General features: G+C 40.4%; 1 protein-coding gene across 5 annotated transcripts in view; it reads right to left on the bottom strand.

Annotated features, from left to right (window-relative positions):
* The window catches only part of Frem1 (FRAS1 related extracellular matrix 1), a 151461-nt gene that overhangs the window by 55760 nt on the left and 70579 nt on the right, over window positions 1-25122 (bottom strand). For 4 of the 5 annotated variants that reach the window (XM_076934719.1, XM_076934721.1, XM_076934720.1 and 1 more), the window contains exons 16-22: window positions 23635-23887; window positions 15500-15694; window positions 14069-14254; window positions 12725-12921; window positions 8901-9105; window positions 6000-6144; window positions 2050-2191 (exon numbers count right to left, since the gene is read on the bottom strand). In XM_076934719.1, coding sequence (XP_076790834.1) covers window positions 2050-2191; window positions 6000-6144; window positions 8901-9105; window positions 12725-12921; window positions 14069-14254; window positions 15500-15694; window positions 23635-23887 — 1323 coding nt within the window. Of the gene's footprint in view, window positions 1-2049; window positions 2192-5999; window positions 6145-8900; window positions 9106-12724; window positions 12922-14068; window positions 14255-15499; window positions 15695-23634; window positions 23888-25122 lie in introns of those variants that run through there. The other variant, XM_076934722.1, reaches the window with a different exon arrangement.

Genomic DNA, 25122 nt, shown 5'->3' with positions numbered 1-25122 from the left:
CCATGCACAGTACACGTCAGTTTGTCTGTCTGGTCAACAGACCCATAAGTCATTTGTGCTTTCTCTTTTCTTAGTCACCCGCCCCGTTTTCCAGTGAGTCTTAGCTCTCCTCCCACACAAGTCTCACTCCTCCTGAGCTCTTCTACTTGGTGGGATTTCTTCTTCTTTATTATTTTGTCTGCCTGACATTTGCGGACCTATGTTCTACTGCAGGTCCACTGGGTAAAGGTATTTATAATACAGTAGTTAAGCTGCTTTTTTTTTAAAAAAAAAAATGAGGTCTATTTTCAAATAAAGATTTTCAGGTTTAAAACCAGGCAGCATGGGATCCTATTTAAATTTTCCTCTTCATAATATCTTCCTAGAAATAAAATATAGAGGAAGGCATCATTTTCCCTCCTTTCTAATTCTTCATTTACATCCCCAAATATGAGCTTGACTTGACAGACTCATCTGATGCCAGAAAGAAGAAAAAAAAGAGAAACTCAAAGTGAAAAACAAAACAAAATAAACAAACAAACAGAAATGAAGGGGCGCTAACAAGAAAATAAGAAGCCGTGAGAGCCAGGGCCCAGAGGCCCAGTCCCAGCCTCAGTCAGCAGCCTCGGTGAGCCCGAGGGAGGTGTGAGAAAATGGTGTGCAGCCTGCTGGGACCCTGGACCCATCTGGATGTTCTCATATCCAAAGCAAGTCAGGCCCCAAGCCACCCAAACGTGTACACTCTCCCTGTGTTTCTGCTTCATTACACTTTGAAATGAAATAAGGACACAGCTGTACCTCAATTTACATCAGCGATTGCTCTTCTCTCTGACTCTCTGTGGTACCCACACTCTGTGACAACCAAGCTGTTCCCCACAGGATAAATCCTTGCTGCCTTTCTATTCTAAGCTGAGCTTGTGTTAGATTAAGACTCATGCATTCAGGTAATCACACCAAGGCTGGCTAGACATCATTGCTAGTCTCTGGCCACCATTCCGATAAACGTTTTTGACCCATGAGTCAGCCAACCTTCTCAAGTGGCTGATCTATAATTCGTGTTGGACTGGCCAGTAAACATCATGTGCACAATCTGTACAGACTAGACTTTAACTATCACAGGACTAAATGGAGTCAAGAGGACTTGAGCCAACTCCAGGAACAGTTAGCACCAGAGCCCGAGCCACTTAGCCCTTCACATGCCTTCTGGTTCCCATGCTTTTTGCTTTCTATTAAAGGGTTAAGTTTGGGGACACGTTACAAATCCCAGTGTTTAGATTTACTGTCACACTGTTTGCCAGATTCTAATCCGGCAGTTAGTGAGATAAGACCACCATCGGTGAGAGGGTAGGGGGACCACCACATGGAGTGTCCCCAGGGTAGTTTTTGATTCAAGATTTTGACCTCTTGTACATTCGTATGAGGTTGGAAAGGGGCTTCATAACAAAGACACTAATAGATATAGATTTTAAATGTTGCCGTGCTCCTAAGTATGCTTAGGATATGGCAGAGAAAATGAGAGAGGCAATGAGGATGGGGTACAGGAATGGGAAAGCAAGACACAGATGGTAAGGGATGAGGGAAAGCAGGACACAGACAGTAAGGGATGAGGGAATAGAAGGAAAAGAGCAGGGGAGGCACTGGGGAGGGAGGAAAAGAAGTGGCAACAGATTTAAACGTTTTCTTAACAGGAAAAGTAAATACCTTTGAGTGACAACTGCATATTCTAGAATAAATTCAATGGTATAGATGTGTACGTTGATAACTTTTACATCTACTTTGGGAAATGAAGGCTAAAGGGCTTTTGTGGGGGTCATCCACCCCCAGTCCCCAGTGAGCCTAGGGCTGGATAGATGGCTCACTGGTTAAGAACACAAACTGCTCTTGCAGAGGACTGGGGTTTGGTTCCCAGCACTCACATCCGGCAGCTCATAATCACCTATAATTCCAGCTCCAAAGAATCTAAACTGTGGGCATCTGCGCACAAGTGGCACACATAAACTCACGCAGGCACGCACGCGTACAGGAAAAGAATCACGATTCATTAAATAGTTGTTTTAAAGGGCCACTTACCTTAAGTTGAAGTTGTCCATTTTGGGGAAGTCTTTCGAATAAATAGTGAATCTTCTCCCTGGGTGAGTCTTTATCTATGGCTGAAAGAACAGCACTAGACAGAACTCGAGTATCACCCACAGTCATTGAGATTTCGGCCTTCCTGTAGAAAAGAAAGTACACATGTTCATATGAAAATGGAATAGCTAGGCCATCAGGGGACACTCACACTGGTTATCACAGGCTATCATAGGTTCCACCCTCAAGAAATAAGTAATAAGCAGCACCCAAAGCACTGGAAACAGTTGTATACCGAACTCTGGAAAGGGGGTGTGGCCTAGTCAAGAGATGCTTTCTCATTATTTTATGGATAAAACATGACATCTTTATGTTAGATGCATTTTATACAACAATTTTGTTCCCATTCTTTCTTCTAATGCTTACAGTGTTTCCATGAAGAAAAGAGGTTAGGTATCATAGATCTAACCATAGAGACAGGACCCTACTGAAAGCAACCTATATAACATCCCAAAGCTCTTCCTGAAGCCTCTCCTGAGGTGGATACTCTCTGTCTATTTCTGGTCCTTTAATCTCTTCCTTCCTCCTGAAAAGGCCCCTGGTGCATGTGGTCTTTAGAGCAGCTCATCTTCCCGAAGAAATGGGTCCTCCAGGCTGGCTCCTGGCATCTGGATGGCTAACTGAAAGCATGAACAGATGGGGCAGCCAGCAGCTGCTGCTTCCATGTGGCCACTGTAACTTTCCCCCGGCCTCACCCAAGTGAGGAAGGGGTCTCTCTCTACCAGTGTTCTATCTCTCCACTGTGATCACAGAGCGCTCACCTCTGACTACTCCATTCGCCTCTGACGTTTTGTTTTGAGAAAGATGGAGAATATTGAAGTCCTTGACTTTGGGACCAAAAGACACCAAGTCTCACAACTGACATCAGCAACCACCTCTCTCATTCAAAGTGGGATTCTTGCTAGCCTGGGACTGGCAACTTCCCTGCTTAATAAGGGGGGTGGGGACTTCATCTACCTCTCCAGTGAGGAGAATGGCTCACAGCGTTCTAGAAGGCTAATGAGTCAGGTAACCGGGCCTTGTGGAGATTAGTGCTATCTTTTATAAGATGAAACATAGCCTCAGATCACTATTTGATGAGGCTGGTAGGAGAAGTGTCAGAATTACATGCCAGGGATGGCAAGTACCACAGTCTGAGTTGCCCTAAACGGACTTTGGGGAAGAATTCTGTGTTACAAATAATTTATATACAAAAGAGTTCCGGAAGTAGAAAGAGGGTAGCTGGTGAGACTGGATAATAGAAGGGATAATAAATGGCTGTTTTTACTGCTAATAGCACTTGAGGCTCAATCCTACTAGAATCTTTTAAACTCTTGTTACTTTAAGGAAAGAAATCTAACTAAGTTGCTTAGGATATCTCTAACCTTTAGATTCAAGACATCCTTTAGCCTCGACCTCCCAAGTGGCTGAGACGACAGATGCACACCTCAGTGCCCAGCTAGGGTCTTTGGAAGAGCCATATGAGAGTATGACTTGGATTAAGCTTCTGAAGGGCAGGAAAGGTGGGAGATTTGTCTTATCCACTATCTCCCATCATTACCGACTCTCTGCTCCACGGTTACTGCCTGCCTGCCTTGTGGTTACTGATTGTTCCCACCATTACTTACTGTCTGATCCATAGTTAACTACTGTCTGCTCTGTAGTTACTGACTATCTGATCCCATGGTTCCCGACTGTCTGTCCACAGCATTACTGGCTGATCTCATGGTTACTAACTGTTGTTCTCACAGGTACCAACTCTCTGCTCCCACAGTTACCGACTGTCAGCTCCCATTGTTACCAACTGTCTGCTCTCACCATTACTAAGTGTCTGCACGAATTGAGGCAGGTTCCTAACAAGGGCAGTGGAGCCACAAATTGTAAGCATCTGAAGCAGAACACTGATCCTGTGCACAAGACAGGTGGGTACTGGAATTGAAGGACAGAAGCACCTAACACAGCATCTAAATGAAGCATCAAAGAAATGGGGTCACATGTTGACAGAGACCAAGCTACTCTTGGCAGAAATGAACAGGGGGTCAGACTGTCTTTGTGTTTCTAGAACAGAGATAACTGTTTGTAATAATGACAATGAAGAATATTTGTGACTACTCTCTGTGTACAATCTTTGGAGCATTTTCACGTGTCTTTCTTGTAGCAACCACATGAAAAGAGTGCTAACATCATCCCCATCCATTGAGAGGCAAGAGGAGAGGCAGAGAGAATGTTTAAGGCCACACTTCTGTCTCACTCAAGATTTCTTAACCACCAGCTATGCCCTGGGTCCTAATAACAAAATAAAGAAAAGGGAGAAGATGAGATGCAGATGAAGACAAAGAACGGAGGGTGTTCTGGGAGGAAGGAAGAGGAATTCTATGAAAAACCACGGGTAGAAGAGAAAGGGGAATCACTTCTTCCTTCCTCAGGAGAAAGGGAAGGAGGAAGAGAAAGGAAAAAGATAAATGTCTGAATCGGTCAACCAGATCTGACCATTGCACTTTGTGCACGAGAACTAAAATGTCACACAAGGACCACAGGTGTGTTCAATAGTTATGCTCATTTGAATATTTTCTTTTACAAAGGATGGATTCTGAAGCAGAGTTGAAAGAGATTTGGGATTCTGTAGCTGTAGCTGTTGCTGGGAGGTGAGCAAGACTGTGGCCCTTCAGCAGAAGGACTTCTTTACATCTCTGGTCTTGGTCAATGAGTGGCTGATGAATTAATCAAATCATGTGTATGAATTATTTAGTAAAATGTCTGACACTTACTAAGTACTTAATAAACACTGGCTTTTATCTCTCTCCCTTCTTCAAGGGATGACTACAAAGAGGTTTGTAACAGTATAATATCTTCCCATCCCCACTGTCACAGGTCTTCCAATATTGTCCATGCTGGTCTCAAACTCAGTGTGTCACCCCAGGCTAGCCTTGAATTCATCCTGCTTCCTCTTGGGTTCCAGAAGGACAGCATCTTTTACATCTATAAATCAATGTCAAACCAGTTTGACATTCCAGCATTGAAATAAGGACACAGACATTTCATATATATTCTTTGTTGAACTGATGTCTGAGAATCAGTCTTCTAAAATATTATCAGCATTTCCCATAACACTTTTTTCAGGGAATTTGGCAGCCAATAAAGAATGATGTTCTGACAGCTTAAGGTGGGGATTTGTCTGGTCTTTTTTCCTATATAGTCCGGGAGACTTTGGGAGTTTAGAGGTTTCCAGGAAGGTGTTCCTCATCCCAGTGAAAATTAATGCTTAATGGCTACACCATTAAATAAGAGGGAGTCTCAGTGGAGGTTCCAAGAGCCAGACACATGTCTGCAGCTAGTTCTAAAGACCTGGGCCTTCTAAAGGTCTTTGCAGTCTGAAGTATGACACTTGACAATTGCAGAAGAAATTGTTGGCACTAAAGAAATGCAACCCTGTGCAACTTTTGCAGTTTATAAGACTAGAATTTTAAGAGTAGCATTGTGATATGCAATAGTGGGGTGGTGATCCACCTGGGACGTAGTCCAGATTAGCAGACCATGAAGCCCCAGGATGAACTAAGTGGGACTGAACATTTCCTTTGATCACTTTTAGTTAAAAGTTTGAGGAAATCTATTGTGAGGACTGTTGGCAGTTAACATTGTAACTTGAGTTAAAGATTGCACCGTGTGTGCTGTGTGTGTGTGTGTGTGTGTGTGTGTGTGTGTGTGTGTGTGTGTGTGTGTGTATGGGTGAGCATGTGTCTTTTAAGGACTGGCTGTTTTTGCTACGCTTCCTAGCATCTGCCCTGGATGTTCCTGATGCCTGAGTGACAGGGCAGTTGTAGAAGATATGCTTGGTGGGAGCATATCTTCTTCCTGTGGACTGAGTGTCATAGAACTTTATGGAAATCAGAAATGACCCCTTTCAGGCAGCTCACTTGCTTAGCACTGGTGTCTCATCATTCACTGGGATGATGTTTACTGTGATGGTTTTAAGGATTTTATGTTTCCCATCTGACAACTGGATCACGAAGTTATCAGCAGAGCTCTCCGAGTCATCGTGGGCATAGGCCAGCTTCATTCCTGGAAGAGGAAATAAGAGAGAGTCTTCCTTCTTGTTGAACTGTCCACATGGCCCAGATACTCCAGATGCTGGGTTTTGGTGTTCAGAAAGCTCACCATTCAGTGTGTTATAGGAACATGAGCTCTGTTTTGTGGAGTCGTTCAGAAGCCCATTAAATTTTCTTATTTAAATAAGGAAACCACGTAAACCATAAAAGAACAAAGGTATTACAGTGTTTAAATGAATATGAGAAATGAATTCTTGCAGGAAATTAAGGTAAAAATCTATCTTGAGCCAGTCATCAAAATGAATCATAAGTAGTTCCAAACGTCACTAAACAAGCTACCTTTAGTCATTTTTTTTTTAAAAGCCTACCTAATGGTCCTTTAGATATTCAGCTGAAAACTTTAATTTACTATTTACAAAATTGTCAAATCTCTAGAAATATTAAGGGATTTATGCAAAATGTTTACTGACATGTTGACTATTAATGCCAAGAAATAAAAAGTAATTACTTAAAATAAAACAGCTATGAAAACTTGTAGTATGTATCCATATAGTAAAACACTGTAGTTGCCAAAACTACTCTAGGTACATGAAATGATTATAATGTCAGTTACCTAAAATGGCAGGAGGTTGGTACAGGAGGTAAATTCTGTATGTTTAAGGATAGAATATTTGTGAGAATATATTTACATTGTTTTGGGTTACATTTTTTGGTTACATAAATGAACCCAAAAAAGCCAAAATACAAATAAAACCTAACATTTGAAAATGTCATCAAGATATACATTTATTTAAGAATTTTTTTATTTTTTGTTCCAATTAACTATGCTATCCAAACTTATACAATGAGTGCATGATACTTATTTAATCTGATAACAATAACCAATAATATCACTTAAAAAAAAAAACTCTCAGGCTGGAGAGATGGCTCAGCAGTTAAGAGCACTGACTGCTCTTCCAGAAGTCCTGAGTTCAATTTTCAGCAGCCACATGGTGGCTCACAACCATCTGTAATGGGATCCAATGCACTCTTCTGGTGTGTCTGAAGACAGCTACAGTGAGTGTACTTATATACATAAAATAAATAAATAATTTAAAATCCCTCTCTGGGGCCTTCAAACGGCACCCCCACAACTTCTCCCAAAAGTACAAAACAAATAAATAAATGTAAAGACAAAATATTTTAAACTGTGTTCTTTCCTCTTTAGATCCAGATTCCCTATGTAGCTAAGACTGGCCTTGAAAGCTTTGAGCTCTTGGTCCTCCTATCTCAGGCTCTTCAGGTTCTGGGATTACAGGTATGCATCATCTAACACAGCTCAGAAAACAGAAATGAATGAATGAATGAATGAATGAATGATCAACAAAACTTAGACTTTCCTGAGAGTGAATTTTAAGCTATTATTCCCTTTCCCCATGCCTGTAACAATGTTATTTGCTGCACAGGGTACACATAAGAACTGATTTGGTCAGATCAGCCTTGAAGTTCCAGAATCCATTTCTTTACAATTCACAACTGAGATGATGAATTGGACTTTCATATTCAAACATGAGATGTCATCTGCAATTATTACAAAATAACCTTTGGGACAAAGAGACCACATTCTAATTAGAGAAATAAATACTTAGAAGACAGTAGGAAAGAAGCCAAAAAGTACGAGGACAAAGTAGGCACAGAGGAGAGAGGTCTGGAGAGTAGGCAGGCTTCCTGTGGGAGGAGAGCAGAGGGCTGCAGTCTGAAGGTGCCATCTTGGCCAGCCCAGGGTGAGGGAAGAGCTTCCAGGTCGGGGAAAGGAAACACAGAGAAGAAAGACGTGTGAGGTTAGGTACTAATTCTAGAACTGCATACTTGCTCATATTTTTAAAAGTATTTTTATACATTGAAAATGGGACAAGTCCTTTTTAAAAAGTAATTAAAAAACAATTCAGCCTGCTCCAGTGTGTCTTTTCCCTAAAGAACGCATTATCTCTGCAGAGACTAATGAATGGTTATTATATGTGGATCTATATTTGTTTCAACTGTAAAAATTTTGGCAGACAAGCCATGATCTGAATCGTTTGAAAAGGAAATCTTAAATTATGATTAAAATTCTGTGTTAAAATACCAAAGGTCACAAATGTAATTGTTAATGGTATTCTAAAAGTCCAAGAAAACACGCCATTACATCTTCACCCGCCTCCAGTGTCTGGCTAGGGCTGTATGCCCCTTGTTAATCAAGAGCTCATGATTCAGAGTGACGAGATAAGGTACATATTCTTCCTTACCCCACATTTCTATGATTTGTTAGTATCTTTAGTGGAGTAAAACAGTTCTTAAATTTACGTATTAATTAACAAAAAATTGTAAGCATGAAACATAACATGGCATTTTGATATACGTGACATGCTTGAATCAGACTAATGTACATTGCTTTACCTCATATGTGGATGTGTGTTCTCTTAGTAACCTTCAGCTGCCCTACATATTATTTACTATAATCACCACAGTGAACAATATATGCCTCAAATATTGTCCTCCCCTCTCCTTCTCAACCTCATGTCTTCTTTTATTGTTATTAATTACCTTCTGAGTTTAATATTTGGGGTTTCAAATTTTCTTACAGGGCTGAAATTATCTAGCCTTTGATCAACAGCTTCTCATTTCTCTCCTCTCCCCTAACCACCAATCTAGTTTCTGTTTCTACTACGTGGCTTGTTTAGAGTCCACACAGGGGTGAGCTAAGTCATTACACCAGCAACAGCAGAGAAGCAGAAGTGGAACGCGACCTACCATTCCTGAGAAGGTCCGTGGAGAAGTTGTGAATTTCCTGTACCAGCTGCTTGATTTGATGAGAGTCCTTGCTGACAGCCGCATTGACGAGGAGGCCATGCTGGGGCTTGTGAGCGATGCTGAAGAGCAAGGGGTCCTCAGGGACATCCCTGTCAGCAGCACTGATGATAGAAGAATCCAGTTCTATCATGTGACCCTCATACACCTGAGCGGAGCAAGTTGGCAGAGTGAGCAGTACAAAATAGAACCCTTTCTCTACCCATTTATCCGGAAGAAGCTGCTTAAAAATCCACCCCAGTTATACGAAGGTATCCCATTTCAAATCTTTCATGGCATTTTCAGATACTGGGTTCTAGAAAAAGATATTTCTAGTTAACAGGAATGTAAAAAGAAATCTATCATCTCCCTCACATCTTTTCTAAAGATTTCAAAGTTCTTCTTAGTTCCATGTACAGCATAGGATACATGATTAAACCATCTGCGTGGGGCTGGTGAGAAGGTGCAATAGCTAAAGGTGCTTGCCACAAGCCTTAGCAACCCAAATTCAGTCCACAAAGTTGTCCTCCACCCTTAACGTTTGGGCTACTGTATGTGTGACCCCTCCTCACTCACATATATTTGCATGCAAAACCACATACAATGAAAAACTTGATTAGAAAATTTAGAACGTTTACACACTAAACAGTTCAAAGGGTGGGGTGCGGTGGGGTGGGGCAAAAGTATGCTTTCTCTCCAGAAGTCAGGAAAGTTCAGTGTAAAAGTGAATCTGGAAGCTTTTCTTCAGACACTAATCCATTTATTTAACTTAGAACTCCTAGTTTCTACCATTTTTAGGTTTCTATCTGCTTTGGAAGTAGCAAATACCTATTGCATACACGGAACAAATTTGGTGTTTCTTTTTTAAATTTCATACATTTATATGATGTATTTTGATCACCCTCCCTCTTTCCCCTCCTACTCCCCCTAGCGCCCCTCCCCCTCCTCCCTCATGTTGTTATTAGTAGCCTTCTGAGTCCAATATTTGGTGCTTCAAATTTTTATTTACATAGTAGGTACATTTTATTTGGGTGCTGCGGAGATGACTCAGTAGGTACGAGTTCTCGCTATGAAACTTTGAGGAGCTGAATTCAAGTTCCCAGCACCCAATAAAAAGCTGGATGTGGCCGGGAGAGCACCTTTAACCTAGTACTGTTGGGGGACAGAGACAGCAAGACTTCCCAGGGCTGCTGGCTGCCAGCCAAGCTCCAGGTTCCATGGGAGACCCTGTCTCAAGGAAATAAGGCAGAGACTGATAGAGCGGGTCACATGATATCCTTCAATACATGGACAAGCAGGCACAGAGACACACAGGCACACACACACACACACACACACACACACACCTATGCACACACATATACATGCACGTGTTCTTGTCCACACACACTGGAGTGCTTATTGAATCAAGAAAGCCACTGGCCACTTGGTACTTAGCTGTCTTGCTCACCCCACCCTTTTTTTTTTCCTCCTCAGAGAGAGCCTAGAACAAGAAAATAATTGATTTTTTGTTCTGAAATACAGCAAGATCTAAGTAACCAAAGTATACAAATTCCACACATGCTTCCTGGGGACCTGCAATGCCACCGTGCTACATTCTGGAGGTTGTGTATTCTCAGATATTCTCAAGAATCAAAGTTAGGGAGGCCTGGGCAGGCCTGCCTATCAATAGTGTGACAGGGAAGGAATACCAAGAGCTGCTGGACATCAAGAAACAAGAAGGATAAAAGACCGGAGGCCAGCAGCTGTCTTCACAGCTGAGAGACCACAATGTGAGAACCTGTGCTTTCTTTCCAGTGTCTTCCAGTGACTCTGAAGGGACCTTTCTGCAGGCACACTGTGATATTTGGCCAAAAACAGTGCTGCTCCTAGCTGACCTTTTTTTTTTTAAATTAAAGACCGAAAAAAACATCATAGATGAATTCATAATGATATAGCTATTGAGTAACTTCTGTCAGTATCTGACTCTCCTCATCCCTAAGAATCTTAGTAAAGCAACTCAAAAACATATCATTCTCCATCTTTACCGAGCTTAACTCTGAAGCTTTGCCCCTGGACTGTGTGGTAATGGATCTCATTTACAAAAATGGGAATTTTATCCACAAGATTGCCAAGGAATTTTCTTCAAAAACAACAAAAAGCCTACAGGATTCTTTTTTGGAAATCTAATTGTTTCTTGACACTATGAGAATAAAAAAGTTTATTTTTACTTTGTGTGCATTGGTGTTTTGCCTGCATGTCTGTCTGGGTGAATGTGTTGGATCCTCTGGAACTGAAGTTACAGACAGTTGTGAGCAGCCGTATGGGTGCTAGGAATTAAACCTGGGTCCTCTGGAAGAGCAACCAGTGCTCTTAATCTCTGAGCTGCTTCTCTTGGCCATTTAAAAAAAATTTTTTCAGAATAAAAAAGATTAAATAAACATACATAAAAAGCAGGTATCTACTATGATGAAGTTTGCAAAGGATTAGAATAAACTGAAACATGCTGATGAAAGCCCAGCCATCTACACAATAAGGAAATTTCCTAAGCGGAAAGACAAATGTGCTTACATGAAAAAGAAAGAATGCTTGATGCTTAAAAGTTATCTCTGCCAATGCTCCAAGGGCCTGTGCGTGATTTGCATATATGAGAAAGCTTGGGTGAAAAACATGATCACTCCCACAAAGGGATGAGGGACAACTTCCCAGAGGACTAATTATTCCAAAAGCTCTTGCCTCAGGCAGATAAAGACAGTGAAAATAGGTGTGGAAGGGAGCATTTATAGATTTTTTTTTTCCTCACATAATCACTGAAGGACTCTCCAGAGTAAGCCATGAGCCAAAAGAAGAAGAGAGGCAGGAGTTGGCTCTTAAATCTCATGCTGAGGTGACACTCATGTGCCATTAAGACTCACTAGAAAATTAAAATCAAATAAAGACTTTCATATTCAGAATGTGATTATTTTTAACAAAAAGAATGAGAGGAAATAATGACTTTGGTCAATATTAGTAAAACGATGGCATGCTAACTGTATTGCAAATGTTTGTTCATTATGGACATACTGTGTTTGGCCAACTTGATCATCATGACTGACTCTTAAAGAAAATTCCACGTATATTTTCAGAGATGGGGAAACAGAGGCTTGAAGAGAAATAGTCTGTCCAAATGCAAAATTTAAAGCAATACCCAAATTCCTTTGAGGCCAAAGTCTGTGTTTATTTGACATGTTAATGTATGTATATGAATTAACCATATACACAGATGCATGATATTTAAAAAGAACTATGCAGTGATTGTGTGTGTGTGTGTGTGTGTGTGTGTGGTCTTTTACTTTAGAAAGTAAAGCATAAAGTATCAGGTATATTCTCTTATTTGTAAGTAAAAATATAATTCTGGCATGTTCATAAATCTCCTGGGTTACTTAGCTTGTTTATACTTCATTACTTCAGTAGTGAAATGACAATTAAATAAAAACAACCTAAAAGCCTATTGTGAAGGTAACTATGAATGCATGGAAAGTATGTGGAACCTACTACCCAGCAGGTACTTTATTACACAGATACATAGACATACACAGACACACAGTCACACACACACACACACACACACACACACACACACACACATTATCTTTACCATAGCCATAATTATTAGGCTAATAGTTCACAAGTGATTAGTTATATGACATAAGATTCTGATATCCTCACTCTTCACCAAATGAACATATTGGGGGCCCCTGGACCAACATAAAGTGGTTAAAAACCAGAAAATGATGAGGTTAAAAGGACTATTCTGGTGTGTTTCTTACAGTGATATTCTGTACCACAAGGTCAGGAGCTTCATCATTTGTGGGGTTGATGATAACATGAAATGTTGTCTCCAAGGAGCGTTGCTTCCCATCTGTGGCATATACCATGAACTGGTCAGCAGTTGGTTCCACCCTCAGGTGCCTGGACTGCACATAGTTAATGTGAGAAGCCTTCATGTCTCTCCACTGGAATGAAGCTAGCACACACCAAGACAGAACAGGGAAATGATAAACAGCATTTCCCAGGTATCTGCAGTTTTTAACAGCTGCTTCTCTGCAAAGTAGATACATGATTATAGCCCGGTCAGGTGCGATGCCCATCAGCCATCCACATAAAGACAGGGATCACAGATCTTAAGAAATGACTAAAATCTGCCTGAATAATGGACTTGTGATAACCACTAATCGAGAAGCAGGGGCTTCATGGTCACTCTCCAGACACTTGGACTGAAAGTCAGGGAAAAGAACCCTTGGCTAAACTGTGGGTTTAGCCACGTGGCTCTTGTCATACTGGGTTAAGAAAGATACTACCTCTTTGACATTAAGCAGAATAACTGGAAACAGATGACTTGTCCCTGTAACATACATCAAGAAACTCCCTGCATTGAGTAGAATTAGTAGACTTGATATTCAGCTAGCCTTAAATCAAAAGATGAAAAATGTCTTGTGTTATGAATTAAATCATGAGACAAGATGAATAACCTTTAATTTGATTAATCTTAAATATAATCTCGCTCATGTTTTAAAATATAAATGTCTTAAGCTTGAAAAAGTAACTTAAGTATAAGGAGTTATCTTTGGAAGGTTTAGGACTTGCTTTTTATTTCTGTTTTGTTTTATTAAAGACTCTTCTGGTTGCTGAGAATCATTTTGCTTTCAAAATTAATGTAATCTACTCAAATATTTTAGGTTTCTCTTTCAGTACCACTTATAGCAATATTTCTCAATATTTTTCAGGAATAGCTATTAAATGTGCTGGAAAACTACAAATATGGAAACTCTGTGGTTCCCACCATATTAATTATATGGCAGGGCTGTGTTGCCAAGAAGGCTTTGGAATAGGTAAACACTGTAGCATATATTTATATATTTTTCACACATGAAGTTTCCACTTATTTCACTTATAAATGTTCATACATAAAGTTAAGATAAAAGTCCAACTGAAAAACAATTAAGATTTAATGTATCAGCTAGAATAATAATAGAAACAGTACTAACAATAATCTCTTGAATACATATGGTGCCTTGAATATTTTTAAATCCTTACCCACGTCCTAAGCCTGGTCTGCCATTCACATCTATGAACACTGGCAAGACATTGTGGGTCAAGAAGCCATGACTTACCTATGCTTATGCCCATATTACTTTTCTCATAGCCTGCAGAAGGCAGTGTGTTTTCTAGGTAGCCGAACTGGGGATGAGAAACCAAAATGAATTCTAAGTCATCCATGGCAGTGTCCCGGTCAGTGGCAGTCAAGTGATGAGTAGTAAGGGCTGCTGAGAAGCCTTCATCCACTGTGAACATCCTACCTGCATACAAAATAAACAACAGTCACAGGCCAGTGTGGTAGCTCAGTGGGTGAAGGTGCCAGCTGTCAGGCCTAGTGAGCTGAGCTCAGTCCCCAGAACCAATAGGGGTAGGAGGAGAGAACCAGTTCCTGCTCTTACATTCACACTGCCTCACAAAACCAGTAAGTCAAAACGTAACAAAATTTAAAAGCATACACTGTGTCTTAGCCTGAACTCCTCCATCAGAATAGTAAGAACGAGAGGGTGTGACTGCAACCCCAACCAGAGCAAATATGCAAAAGTCCTACAGGCAAACATGCTTCCATGGGAGATGCTCGTTTTCTTGGGCATAAATTCTCCTTGCGGTGAAAATATTCAGGGGAAATGAGTGTGATTTAATTGGACTCACAGAATTGTATACTCTTTCGTATACAAGCCAGCCAGATGATAATGGAGAGACAGCAGCAACGCTAAACGCTCTGCTACAGCCCTCCAGTCATTCTCAAGGAACTCTGATTTCCCTTGTGTCTCTATAGAAGTGACAAATGAAAATAAGAATTGCCAAACTGTTTTAATGATAAGCCACTAAATGTAGTTTATGTACTCCTCAAGATCAGTCGTTACCTCTGTTTGTCAGAGCGTTAATTGCCTGAGAGCGATTATGAATTGCTCATAACGAACATCTTTTCATGCCTTGGTGCTTAATTACTCTGCTGGGATAATGCTTCCTTTCCAGAACATTGCTTGGGAGATACTTTGCAAATTACAACAAGAACATTCATACATATGCTTATTTTTTTTTTCTGTGAGACAGAACATATACATAATGCCCACGAAGAGATGACTTTCTGAAAAGCACGGAAGGTTAAATGTATATAAATGGTCTCTGTGGTAAACACATTCTGTTCTAATAAAAATTATTATGGATAAAATAAATTATTCTCTCTCCAGCAGGCAAATAATATTTTCCCATGTGAAATAAACCACTGTATTTGAGGATCTCAATGTCCTTGTTGTAGAATGCACACACAAAGACACATGTGCAGTTATAATCTATATGTGGAAATACATAAGTTTTCAAGCAGGTACATTCTTCAGTGCTGTAATATTTTATTACAGATTTGGGGTTTATTACATATGTCTGTTGAAATGATTGCTGGATGACAACAGCATTTGGTAGCTTTCTAATTTAAGCAAAGAGATCTGTTTCAATGAGTCTTGGGTATGACACTCAGATAATTATACTCATAGGAAGAACACAGACACCTATTATAATTGAAGGTGGCTGGTTGTCGACTGGATGCACTGTGATGTTGAGCTGGTACATGGGAAAGGATTTATGAAGAGGAACAGACGAATCAGGTCCATCGTAGCAACAGCCATTCACCAAAGGGTCAGCTTCGCCATCCGAAACCACCAATACAACATTGTCAAAACAAGGTTCGAGGCCAATCTCGCCACCTGGAAAATAAAACTGTGCTGAGTCCTGACTTTTGGAAATAGCAGCATGAACAACTTCATTCGTACCTTTTCTGCAGGCACTGCAAGGAAGGAAAAGGAATTTAAGGGGATAAAAATATGAAACTCGATTATATCGCTACAAAATTAAATATAGTCAGGAAAATAATACAAAAATGCTTGTCCATCTGTTGCCTCTTGTGAAATCCCTGCCAGCCACAGACCATATGGAGGAGCAAAGCAGGGCTAACAAGGGTCTGACAGTTCACAAATGAACAAGGGGGAGGCACAGAGCCTGACTGGGGATGATTTCATTCTTCCCTCTTAATCCTTTGATGTTAGCAACCACTTCAGGGAAAGGCAGAAGGTGTCTGTGTCCCCTTAATAATTATCTCTCTATGTGCGCTAACCACCAGAAAAGAAACCACCAGAACCAACCACTCAGCAGTCCTGAGAGACAGGACACTGGATAAGTGTGAAGAAAAGTAATTCACATCTTGGTGTTTTCTTTCAATGTTTCCTTGACTATACACTAGCCAGTCACTTATCAACAAACAGGACAGTCTATTTTCTTTAGGCAACAGAAAAGCTCTGAATGTGTGCTCTTGGCAATTTTTAAAGTTACAATCGGGGGAAACAATGCTGGGAGCTCTGAAGAAAGGGGGAGGGGAAGGCAGAGTGGGGAAGAGGACGAAAGAGGAGAGGAGGGGGCAGAAAGGGAGGAAGGAAGGGGAAAGGAGGGAAGAGGAAAGGAGAGGAGGAAAAGGAGGAGAAAAAGAGAAGGGAGGGTAGAGGAGGAAAGGGCAGAGGAGGGGAAGAAAAATCCAAGTTGAAGTTTACAGAGATCAATAGAAACCATTAGCTTGATAGCCGTTGTTAGAAGGAGAGTCGGTTTTCTTCAAGAGTATGACCCTTGGGAAATTGAAGAGTGTCCAGGCCAGGTGCCACATCCAGGAGTATTTGGACAGCACAAATTTGACTTGAATTTAGATAGACAGACAGACAGACAGACAGACTGACAGACAGACAGGCAGGCAGACAGGCAGGCATGCACACGTGTGCGCGCGCACGTTCACACACATACATACATACATACATACATACATACATACATACATACATGACGGATGATAGATGACACAAATAGATGATTGATACACACACACACACACACACACACACACACACACACACGTAGATACCTACATGCATATATAAATAGAGATAGGTGGGTAGAGAGGTCGGAGTGGGTCTGGGAGAAGGTGAAAAGAGAAGACAAATATGCTTCAAGTACACTGTATGAGATTTTGAAAGAATCAATTAAAATACCACTTAAAAAGAAAGCATTATCCTTCAAATTTGGCAGGAATAAAAATAAGAGACCTCTTAACTGTTCATACTGATAATAAAAAGGAAGTTGACTTAAAACATTTACCCATTAGTTATTCATTTGATAAACATTTATTCAATTCCTACTATGAGATAATTAGTCCTCTGGGCATTGCAACAGAAAATACAGACACTTTGCACCTCTGAAGGACATGTTTTTAAAATGCTTAACGTCAAAAGACCTACTGTGTGTTGTTTACTGTGTAACGAGAGGGAAACAAAGGCAATGTGTTCAAAGTACCACAGATGTATGCATCCATTAGGTTGAGCCTTTTGGAATTGCTACTGTTCAAACATTTTAACCCACTAAATGGCAATTCCATACACAGGGAGAGCTTTTTATATCCACACCAGTCACATCTGCAGACTTAACCAAGCACACATTAAACATACTTTTAAAAAGTTTATCTGCACTAAATATGGAGATTTTATTATTTCCTAATCAAAAGAATATCACAATTTGCCTCAGAGTTATAAGTGATGCAAGGATTATTGAAAGAATGTGGGACTTTTCATAGGTTATAGGGAAATACTAGGCTGTTTTCTGGAAGAGATTTGAACACCCGTAGAATTTGGTATGTGGGGTTCCTGAGACCCATCCCCTAAGTACACCAAGTGATGACTCTATTTCAGTTGTAGAATAAACAAGGTTTATGGTTGGGAAAAAGATACAAGTGCCAGATGACAGTGCCCTGGGGCAGTTGCATGTGTCAGTGCACGGTAAGTCCTTCGGATGCTTTTGCTGGCTTTGTGCTATGCCCTGGAGGAAGAGTAAGCCTGCCAGGCAAATACCTGGGAGGGGAAAGTGGGGCCTGCAGTGAAGGGAAGTCAGAAAAAAAAAAAAAAAACACTGGAAAAATATCCTGAAAGAAGGAGAATTTAGTGGAAAAATCAAGGATAGCACTCAGTAACTGATTTCTCCATATAAGACAGGCTTCATTTACAGCAATGGCTATACAACGGGCCAAGCAGCCAGTCCCTAAGAAGGCCCATTTAAATGTCTATAGTCTAAGAACACAACTTAAGAACTTTCTTTATTCTTATTTATTATAGTACTAGAAACTAGAAATCTTAGCAAATGAAATCATACAACAGAAAAAAAGGCACCAAACATGAGAAGGATAATGCTAAATTATTCCCATTTATAGATATCATAGCAGACTCTAGCAAATATTTTTAGAATATATACATGAGTTCAGTAAATTAGACAAAAACAAAACCAACACACACACACACGCACACGCACACGCACACGCACACACGCACACACTCAGAATTCTTTTTTTTGTTTTGTTTTGTTTTTTAAAGTAGCGTTTCCAAACACAAATAGTAAACACGGTGAAAAGAAAATTAAGGAAGCAACCACACTCACTATGTTTTAAAAAATAAATACACAAGCAGAAGAACTCTGCAACAAAATTCTAAAACACTGGTGAAAGAAACGATAGGAACACACACACAAAAAAAGATATCCCAGGCTCACACTGCCCAATGTGGTGGAGAGATTCAATCCAATTCCCAGCAGAAAATGCACAATTTTATTAATCATCAGGAAAATGTTAGTCAAGAACACAGTGAGTTATCATCTTCCTCAGCTGAACATCCATCACCAAACAGACAATAAATAACAGATGCAGAGAAACAGAAACACTGATAAAAGGAATGTAAAATAATAGGAGTTCTATGGTAAATGTTGAGGCAGATTCCTCAAAAAAATTACACAGGATCCAACAATCCCACTCTTCATTGGCTATCCAAAGGAGATGAAATTTTTATACCAAAAAGATATTTATATCTTCATGTTTATTCCAGCATTAATCATGATAGTCAAAATGTGGGACCACTCCAGATACCCTTCAATGGATGCATAAATAAAGAAAGGTAAGGAAATAAGGTAAAGCTTAAAACCATGACGTTAAGTGAAACAAGCCAGATGTGGGAAGCAATAACTCAGAAGTACAAGAAGGAATTGTGAACAGTATCCAGAGGAGAAGAAAAACAAAGGAAGAGATACTTTTACAGCCAGAGAAATGTGTTAGGGGCAGGAGTGTGGAGGATGAGGGAAGGGTCCTTTGTGGAAGAAGGTAAAGAGATGGAATCAATGCATGACTGCAATACAAAGAAATTGCCAACTCTCTTTTCCTCGATCCAAACCCGCCTTTAAGACCCCTCTCTCACTTTCAAATTCCTGGCTTCTTTTTCCATTGTGTCTGTGCATGTGTGTGTTCCTAAATGCATAAATACAAGTTGCTCATCTCTACAGTATTACTTGTATGCATATGTTCTCAAGGATGACCATTTTAGTATTGTATAACAAATTGGTATACTCTTTATTGGGGAAGACCAATTCTCACACTCTCACTATTCCTTAATTGTTTGTAGTTATTTATCTAGGATTGAGGCTTCCCTTGTCTAAGGTTGAGGCCACATGAGCCTTCTTCCTTCCAAGTTAGTTTGTCTACAGGAATTACCCTTGTTCAGGTCAAGTTTATGTAACCACGTGGATGAGACTTCATAGGTGTAGCTTCTCTAACATTTCACAGCAGCCTTTCTGTTCTTTGTTACAATCTTTCAGACTCCTCTTCCACAATGATTTCCTGAGCTTCCCATGCCAGAGCTGTGTCATAGATGTATTAGTTGGGCTCCACGACTATGCATTTTAATTGGTTGTGGTTTTCTGTGATTGTCTCCATCTACAGCAAAGAGATGTTTCCTCGATGAGGGATGAGAACGACAGTTATTTGTGGGCATAAGCCAAGTGTTTAGGCTGCTGTTAGGGATTGTACTGGTTTAGTGAAGTAGTGGTTGCAGGTTCTCCTCCAAGATCCATGGCTTCACTGGTCTTGGGCAGTTGGCTAGGTCTCCAGTACCAGTCATGATTTCCCTGTTGTTGAGAGAGTCTTGAGCCCAATTAGAGAGCTGTTGGTTACCACCAAGGTATATATGCCACTACTATACCCTATACCTATCATGTCATTCTGGTCATTGTTCTGGTTTACAAAAGTGATCGCTGGGTATAACCATTGGTTACTTTCATCCTTTGGAAGCTTGCATGACACCTTCTTGGTGGGCACCATGAATGATAGTCCTCTGAGAGGAGGCTTTAAGGTAAGCTCCATTTCAGGGCACTCTAGGCCCTGTGTTTGAAGTGCATGGTGTCTCCAGCTACAGAGACTTATCTTCTACCTGTGAGGGTGAACAATTCCCCATAGACATGGCTGCATGCCAACCCAATATAGATAATTCCACAGAGACTCTTTTTCAGGTGATTTTAAGTTATGTCAAGTTGGCAGTTAAAAGTGTTCAGTACAGGTGATAAAATTAATCAAAACCACTGAAGCAAGGGTTGGAACAGATAAGTCACTAAAACATCCGATCTTTAATGCCAGAATTCTTGATATCAATTTGAACAGTGCTAAACGAGAACTTGTAGAGCAAAGAAGTGACATTTGAGGAAATGTAACATCAAAACATCCTTTGAATCCAGTATTCTTTCTAATCTACTATAACTAAAAAATATATGTGAAATCATTTCCCCCAGTGTCTTTCCAGGCCTTATTAATTAACAGTTCCTTATATGAACATCACAAGAGAAGATATTTAGATGTTTGTAAACCTGCCTTTTAGTATTTGGAAAACAGTATAAGAGAACATGGTTCATCTTACCTGTGCTTTGTGAGCCTGCTAAAGATATTGCAATTATTCAATAAACAATTAGTCTTTGAGTCCCTTTTCTGCAAGACTATTTGAGATCTACAATGGGGGATGGGGGGTACCTAAGTTTGAGGCTGGTCTGGGTTACACAGCAAATTTGTCTACCTTTTGCCGTGTCCTAAAATTCTGAATGAGGTTGAATTCAAAAGCAGGGGACTAGTATCATTGGTGGAAGAAATTTAAGACAACATAGCAGTCAGGCTCCGGCCTGATTTTTACTGGCTGTTTTTATCCATGTTTACAAAGACAATTAGGAGCAAAATGAAGACGAGGAAGATGTGAAATGTGCAGTTCATTAAGGAAAAGAATATGCTGTAAGCTATGAACAAACAAGTTTCTGTAAGTGGCTGCAGTTTTTTAACATAGCAGCATACTCTGATGAGGAAATAAGGAATGTGCCTGTTTACATTACATTTCAGGAAGCAATAAAGCCTTGTAAGTAGAAGGATCCAGAGCATAAAACTGTAAGCTCATTTGGAAGCCTTGGGTTGTTTGTTTGTTTGTTTGTTTGTTTAAAGAGAGAGCTATGGGAGTGACATATATGCTTGAATAAGACGGCCTAGGAAGACATTTTACAAGATTCTGTCATACAGGCACCACTCAGAGACTGCCTTCATCATGGTCCAGGACCACCAGGCTACTTATGATGGCAGCCAGCCTTGGCTTTGTCCATGTGGTGTTGGTTTTACTAGCACACACAGTTCAAGAGTGAAGAGATCATGAAGGCATGCACTCTGATTTTTAAAGGAAAGCCTGTGAGGCTTTCCATTTGAGGCCATATTTGGAAGTCAATAGAACCTTATTCGTGAGAAGTTAAGTGGTAGAAGTAGGTAAGTGACGATAGGTAGGCTTTTAGAAGTGACAGCTCAGCTTCTGGTTTCAGGCTTGTTCTTTGGTTTTTGAGCTGTCATTTGAAAAGACTCTGCTTCAGACCAGTGTCAACAAATGAGATTCCTTTGTGGCTGTAAATGAAAACTCTCAGAAATCAATGCACAAAATGTCTTCCTTCAGAGATGGAGTAAGGAGAGGAGAGGATGAAGGAAAGGAGAAGCTAGGTGATGAGAGAGAGAAAGAGAGAGAAAGGGGGGGGACATGGAGGCATATGTTCACGTGTCTCCACCAGTCAAAGATAGTTTATATATCTAGGTTGGGTATTGGGTTACACTTCTGATTGAGCATTACCAAACTTATAAAGCCTTTGATTAACATTTTTAAAAAACTGTATAAAAGCAAAAAGGAAAAGGGGGTATGGGATAGGAGTTTTCTAGGGAGGGGAAATGGGGAAAGGGGATGGCATCTGAAATGTAAATAAAATATAAAAAAAAAAGTCTTTCTTCCCTTCAACTGTTTCTGTCAGGTAACTGTCACAGTGACTCAGTGGTTAGTAATACAGTGTTCTACTCAGTCGGCCTTTTCATGCCTTCTCGCTTTATCCATAGAAGTTTCAGTCTAAAGAGACTGTAAACAGGAAAATTATAGTAGTGTGTGATTAACTCCAGCAAAAGGAAATACATGATACCATTTCCCGACAAATGTTACTTAGATCTAAGTTTCAGTTGCTGTGATGAAACACCATGACCAAAAGCAACTTGAGGAAGAAAGGGTTTATTTCTATTACCTTCCCATAAAACAATCCATCATCAAAAGCAGTCAAGACAATAACTCAAATATATCAGGAACCTAGAGGCAGGGGCAGATGCAGAGGCCATAGAGGGATGCTGCTATTGGCTTGCTGTCTTATAGAACCCAGGACCACCAACCCAGAGGTGACACTGCCCACATCAATCAATAATTAAGAAAATGCTCTACAGGCTTGCCTGCAGGCTCATCTTATGGAAGCATTTTTTTTTTCAGTGTAGGGTCCCTCTTCCTAAATGAATCTAGCTTGTGTCAAATTGATACAAAATTAAGCAGGAAAGAAGATATGCAAAGAAAAAGATATTAAGTGTCATTGTGCCTCAGTCATCCTTCCAAGTGGAAGTCCTTCTATCTGTACACTTAGCTAACAATCCTTTGGCACGGCCTAGACTATACTCCACTATGGCCCATATGACTCAATGCTGCACCTTGCAAATAGATTCTGAGTTAATATTTTCTTTCTTTTGTTACTTTTTGGTTTTTGTTTTTTGTTTTTCAAAACAGAGTTTCTCTGTCTAACAGCCCTGGCTGTCCTGGAACTCACTTTATAGACCAATGTGATCTTGAACTCACGAAGATTTACTTCCTTCTGCATCCCAAGTGCTGGATTAAAGGCATGCACTGCCACCCCCAGCTTAGAGTAAGTATTATCTTTAACTGAACACTTCACATAGTGGGAAGAAATATCAACTGAGTTATGATGCATTGAGATAACATCGATGGGAACCCATTGCATTTGTGTTCAGGCTGTCATGAACCATCAAAAGACATCATCTCGCTTTTGAAGAACCTAGAAAGGAGACTAGTTACTTCTAGGAAGCTGGCTGGTGGTCATTTGACTTCTAAAAGAAATGATGGCATTGCTTTTGGTAATGTCATCATGATTTAGAAATCTGTAAGTAAAATGGTCAAATTCTTCTAGTTGACTAAAAAAGGACTTGAGATAGAAATGGAACATTTAGAGCAGTGGATCAAGTGAAGCTGCTCTTTTCTACACTTTCTGAAATTCACTATTAAACTCAGATCAGAAGTACCTCTATCCATGATGACCGTGCTTACTAACTGCAGTGCAGGCTGCAATCTGCTTTATCTTTCATTGCAAAAAAAAAAAAAAAGTATTAAGATTGTAATGTTATGGGAGCCCATGACAAGGAGTGGCATTAAGACCTGAATGCCTACACTAGTCATAGGTTGTCACTTACCTGTGTGTTTATATGTCACAGCCCCTGAGATGACATCTCCCTGAGAGAACCTGCCCACATGGAGTCCAGCTTTTCTCACCACTCCATGCTGAGGCTCTCGGACAATCAGAAACAGAAGTTCCAAGTCATCATTGTCTGCATCAGTAGCAAAAATGTATTCAGGGGTGATGGTCACCTCTCCACCCTCTGAGCAGTGCATCATGGGAATGAGGTCAGCCTTCAGAACAGGTGGCTCATCATTCACAGGGGATACCTAAGCAGGAACAAAAGATTACATTTTCAAGAAAAAGAAAGAAGTGACAAATGTCCCTGCTGGTAAACCATAGCTCACAGTCACAGTGACAGGCATTTTTCATCTTCTGGACACATGGAACAATAGCCATGGAATTTGGCCAAAGCAGCCTGAGTCTTTTTTTTTTTTCTTCTTCTTCTTTTACTTTTACTTTCTCCGCTGGTTGAGGGATGCTCCACATGAGAAACATCTTAGGCAGAAATAAAAGTCTGCAGCTATAACTGGGATCAGAAAACCCATTATTTTCAGAAGACAAAATAGAAATGCAATGCACTCCTCACTTTAATATACAGACTCTTTCATTAAATTCACACACACTTCAGAAGAATTTTGGGCCCAGTGGTCTGATGCATGTACATCCACAGCATCAAAATTATTTTTATTTTAAATTACTTGGTGATTCAAAGCTTTCTGCCACCTTCAGTTTCTGACCACCTACAAATTTTTCTTGGGTCCACAGTAAGCCACAGTCTCATGTCAAACACCTTGAGTGACAGGTTAAATTCCATGAACATCCAATCAGCTCTAGGTTTTATCTTGAAAAAAATATTTTTCTCTCACATTCATACAAACAAAGTCTCAAGTAGAAAGGAAAGCAAAGCAACATGTAAAATCATAAAATGCATATCTGTGAGATGGGAATGGAAGGAGTCTTCTTAGGAGTTCACAGCCACAGTCTGATGCATGCTGCAAGAGTTTGTTTGCTTGTTTGTTTGGTTGGTTGGATGGAGGGATGGATGGTTGGATGGTTGGTTGGTTGGTTGGTTGGTTGGTTGGTTGGTTGGTTGGTTTAATTTATAGCTGTTTGGCTGTTTTTATTCTTGGTTGGTTTTGGTCAAATCTGGCCTTTGGGCCTGTGTACCCTTTCAGTCCTACCCAACCTTCCACATACTTAAGCCAAAGCAATCTTCATAAAACATCAAGTTGTTGGCCTGCAGGAACCTTCCGTGTCCCTTTTGCTCCCCCACCTCCATGCTTCTCCTAGAAGTCTCTGGTGTGACCACTGTGGCTGCCTTCGCCACTTGACCCCATTTTCACTGGAGCACACATTCCTCACCATATCTTATGCCCTTGAACTTGCCCAGTACATTTTGTCTCCCTCTCTTTGTGCAACTAATTTCTGCCTCAGTTCCCATGGGTGTTTTTCAGGGAAGGCTTCCCGATCACTCAGGTTAATTAAGAAGCTTCAATTACTT

The sequence above is a fragment of the Arvicanthis niloticus genome, chromosome 5 (genome assembly GCF_011762505.2).
Source record: "Arvicanthis niloticus isolate mArvNil1 chromosome 5, mArvNil1.pat.X, whole genome shotgun sequence".
NCBI lineage: Eukaryota > Metazoa > Chordata > Mammalia > Rodentia > Muridae > Arvicanthis > Arvicanthis niloticus.
This window is presented reverse-complemented; position numbering and strand designations above follow the sequence as displayed.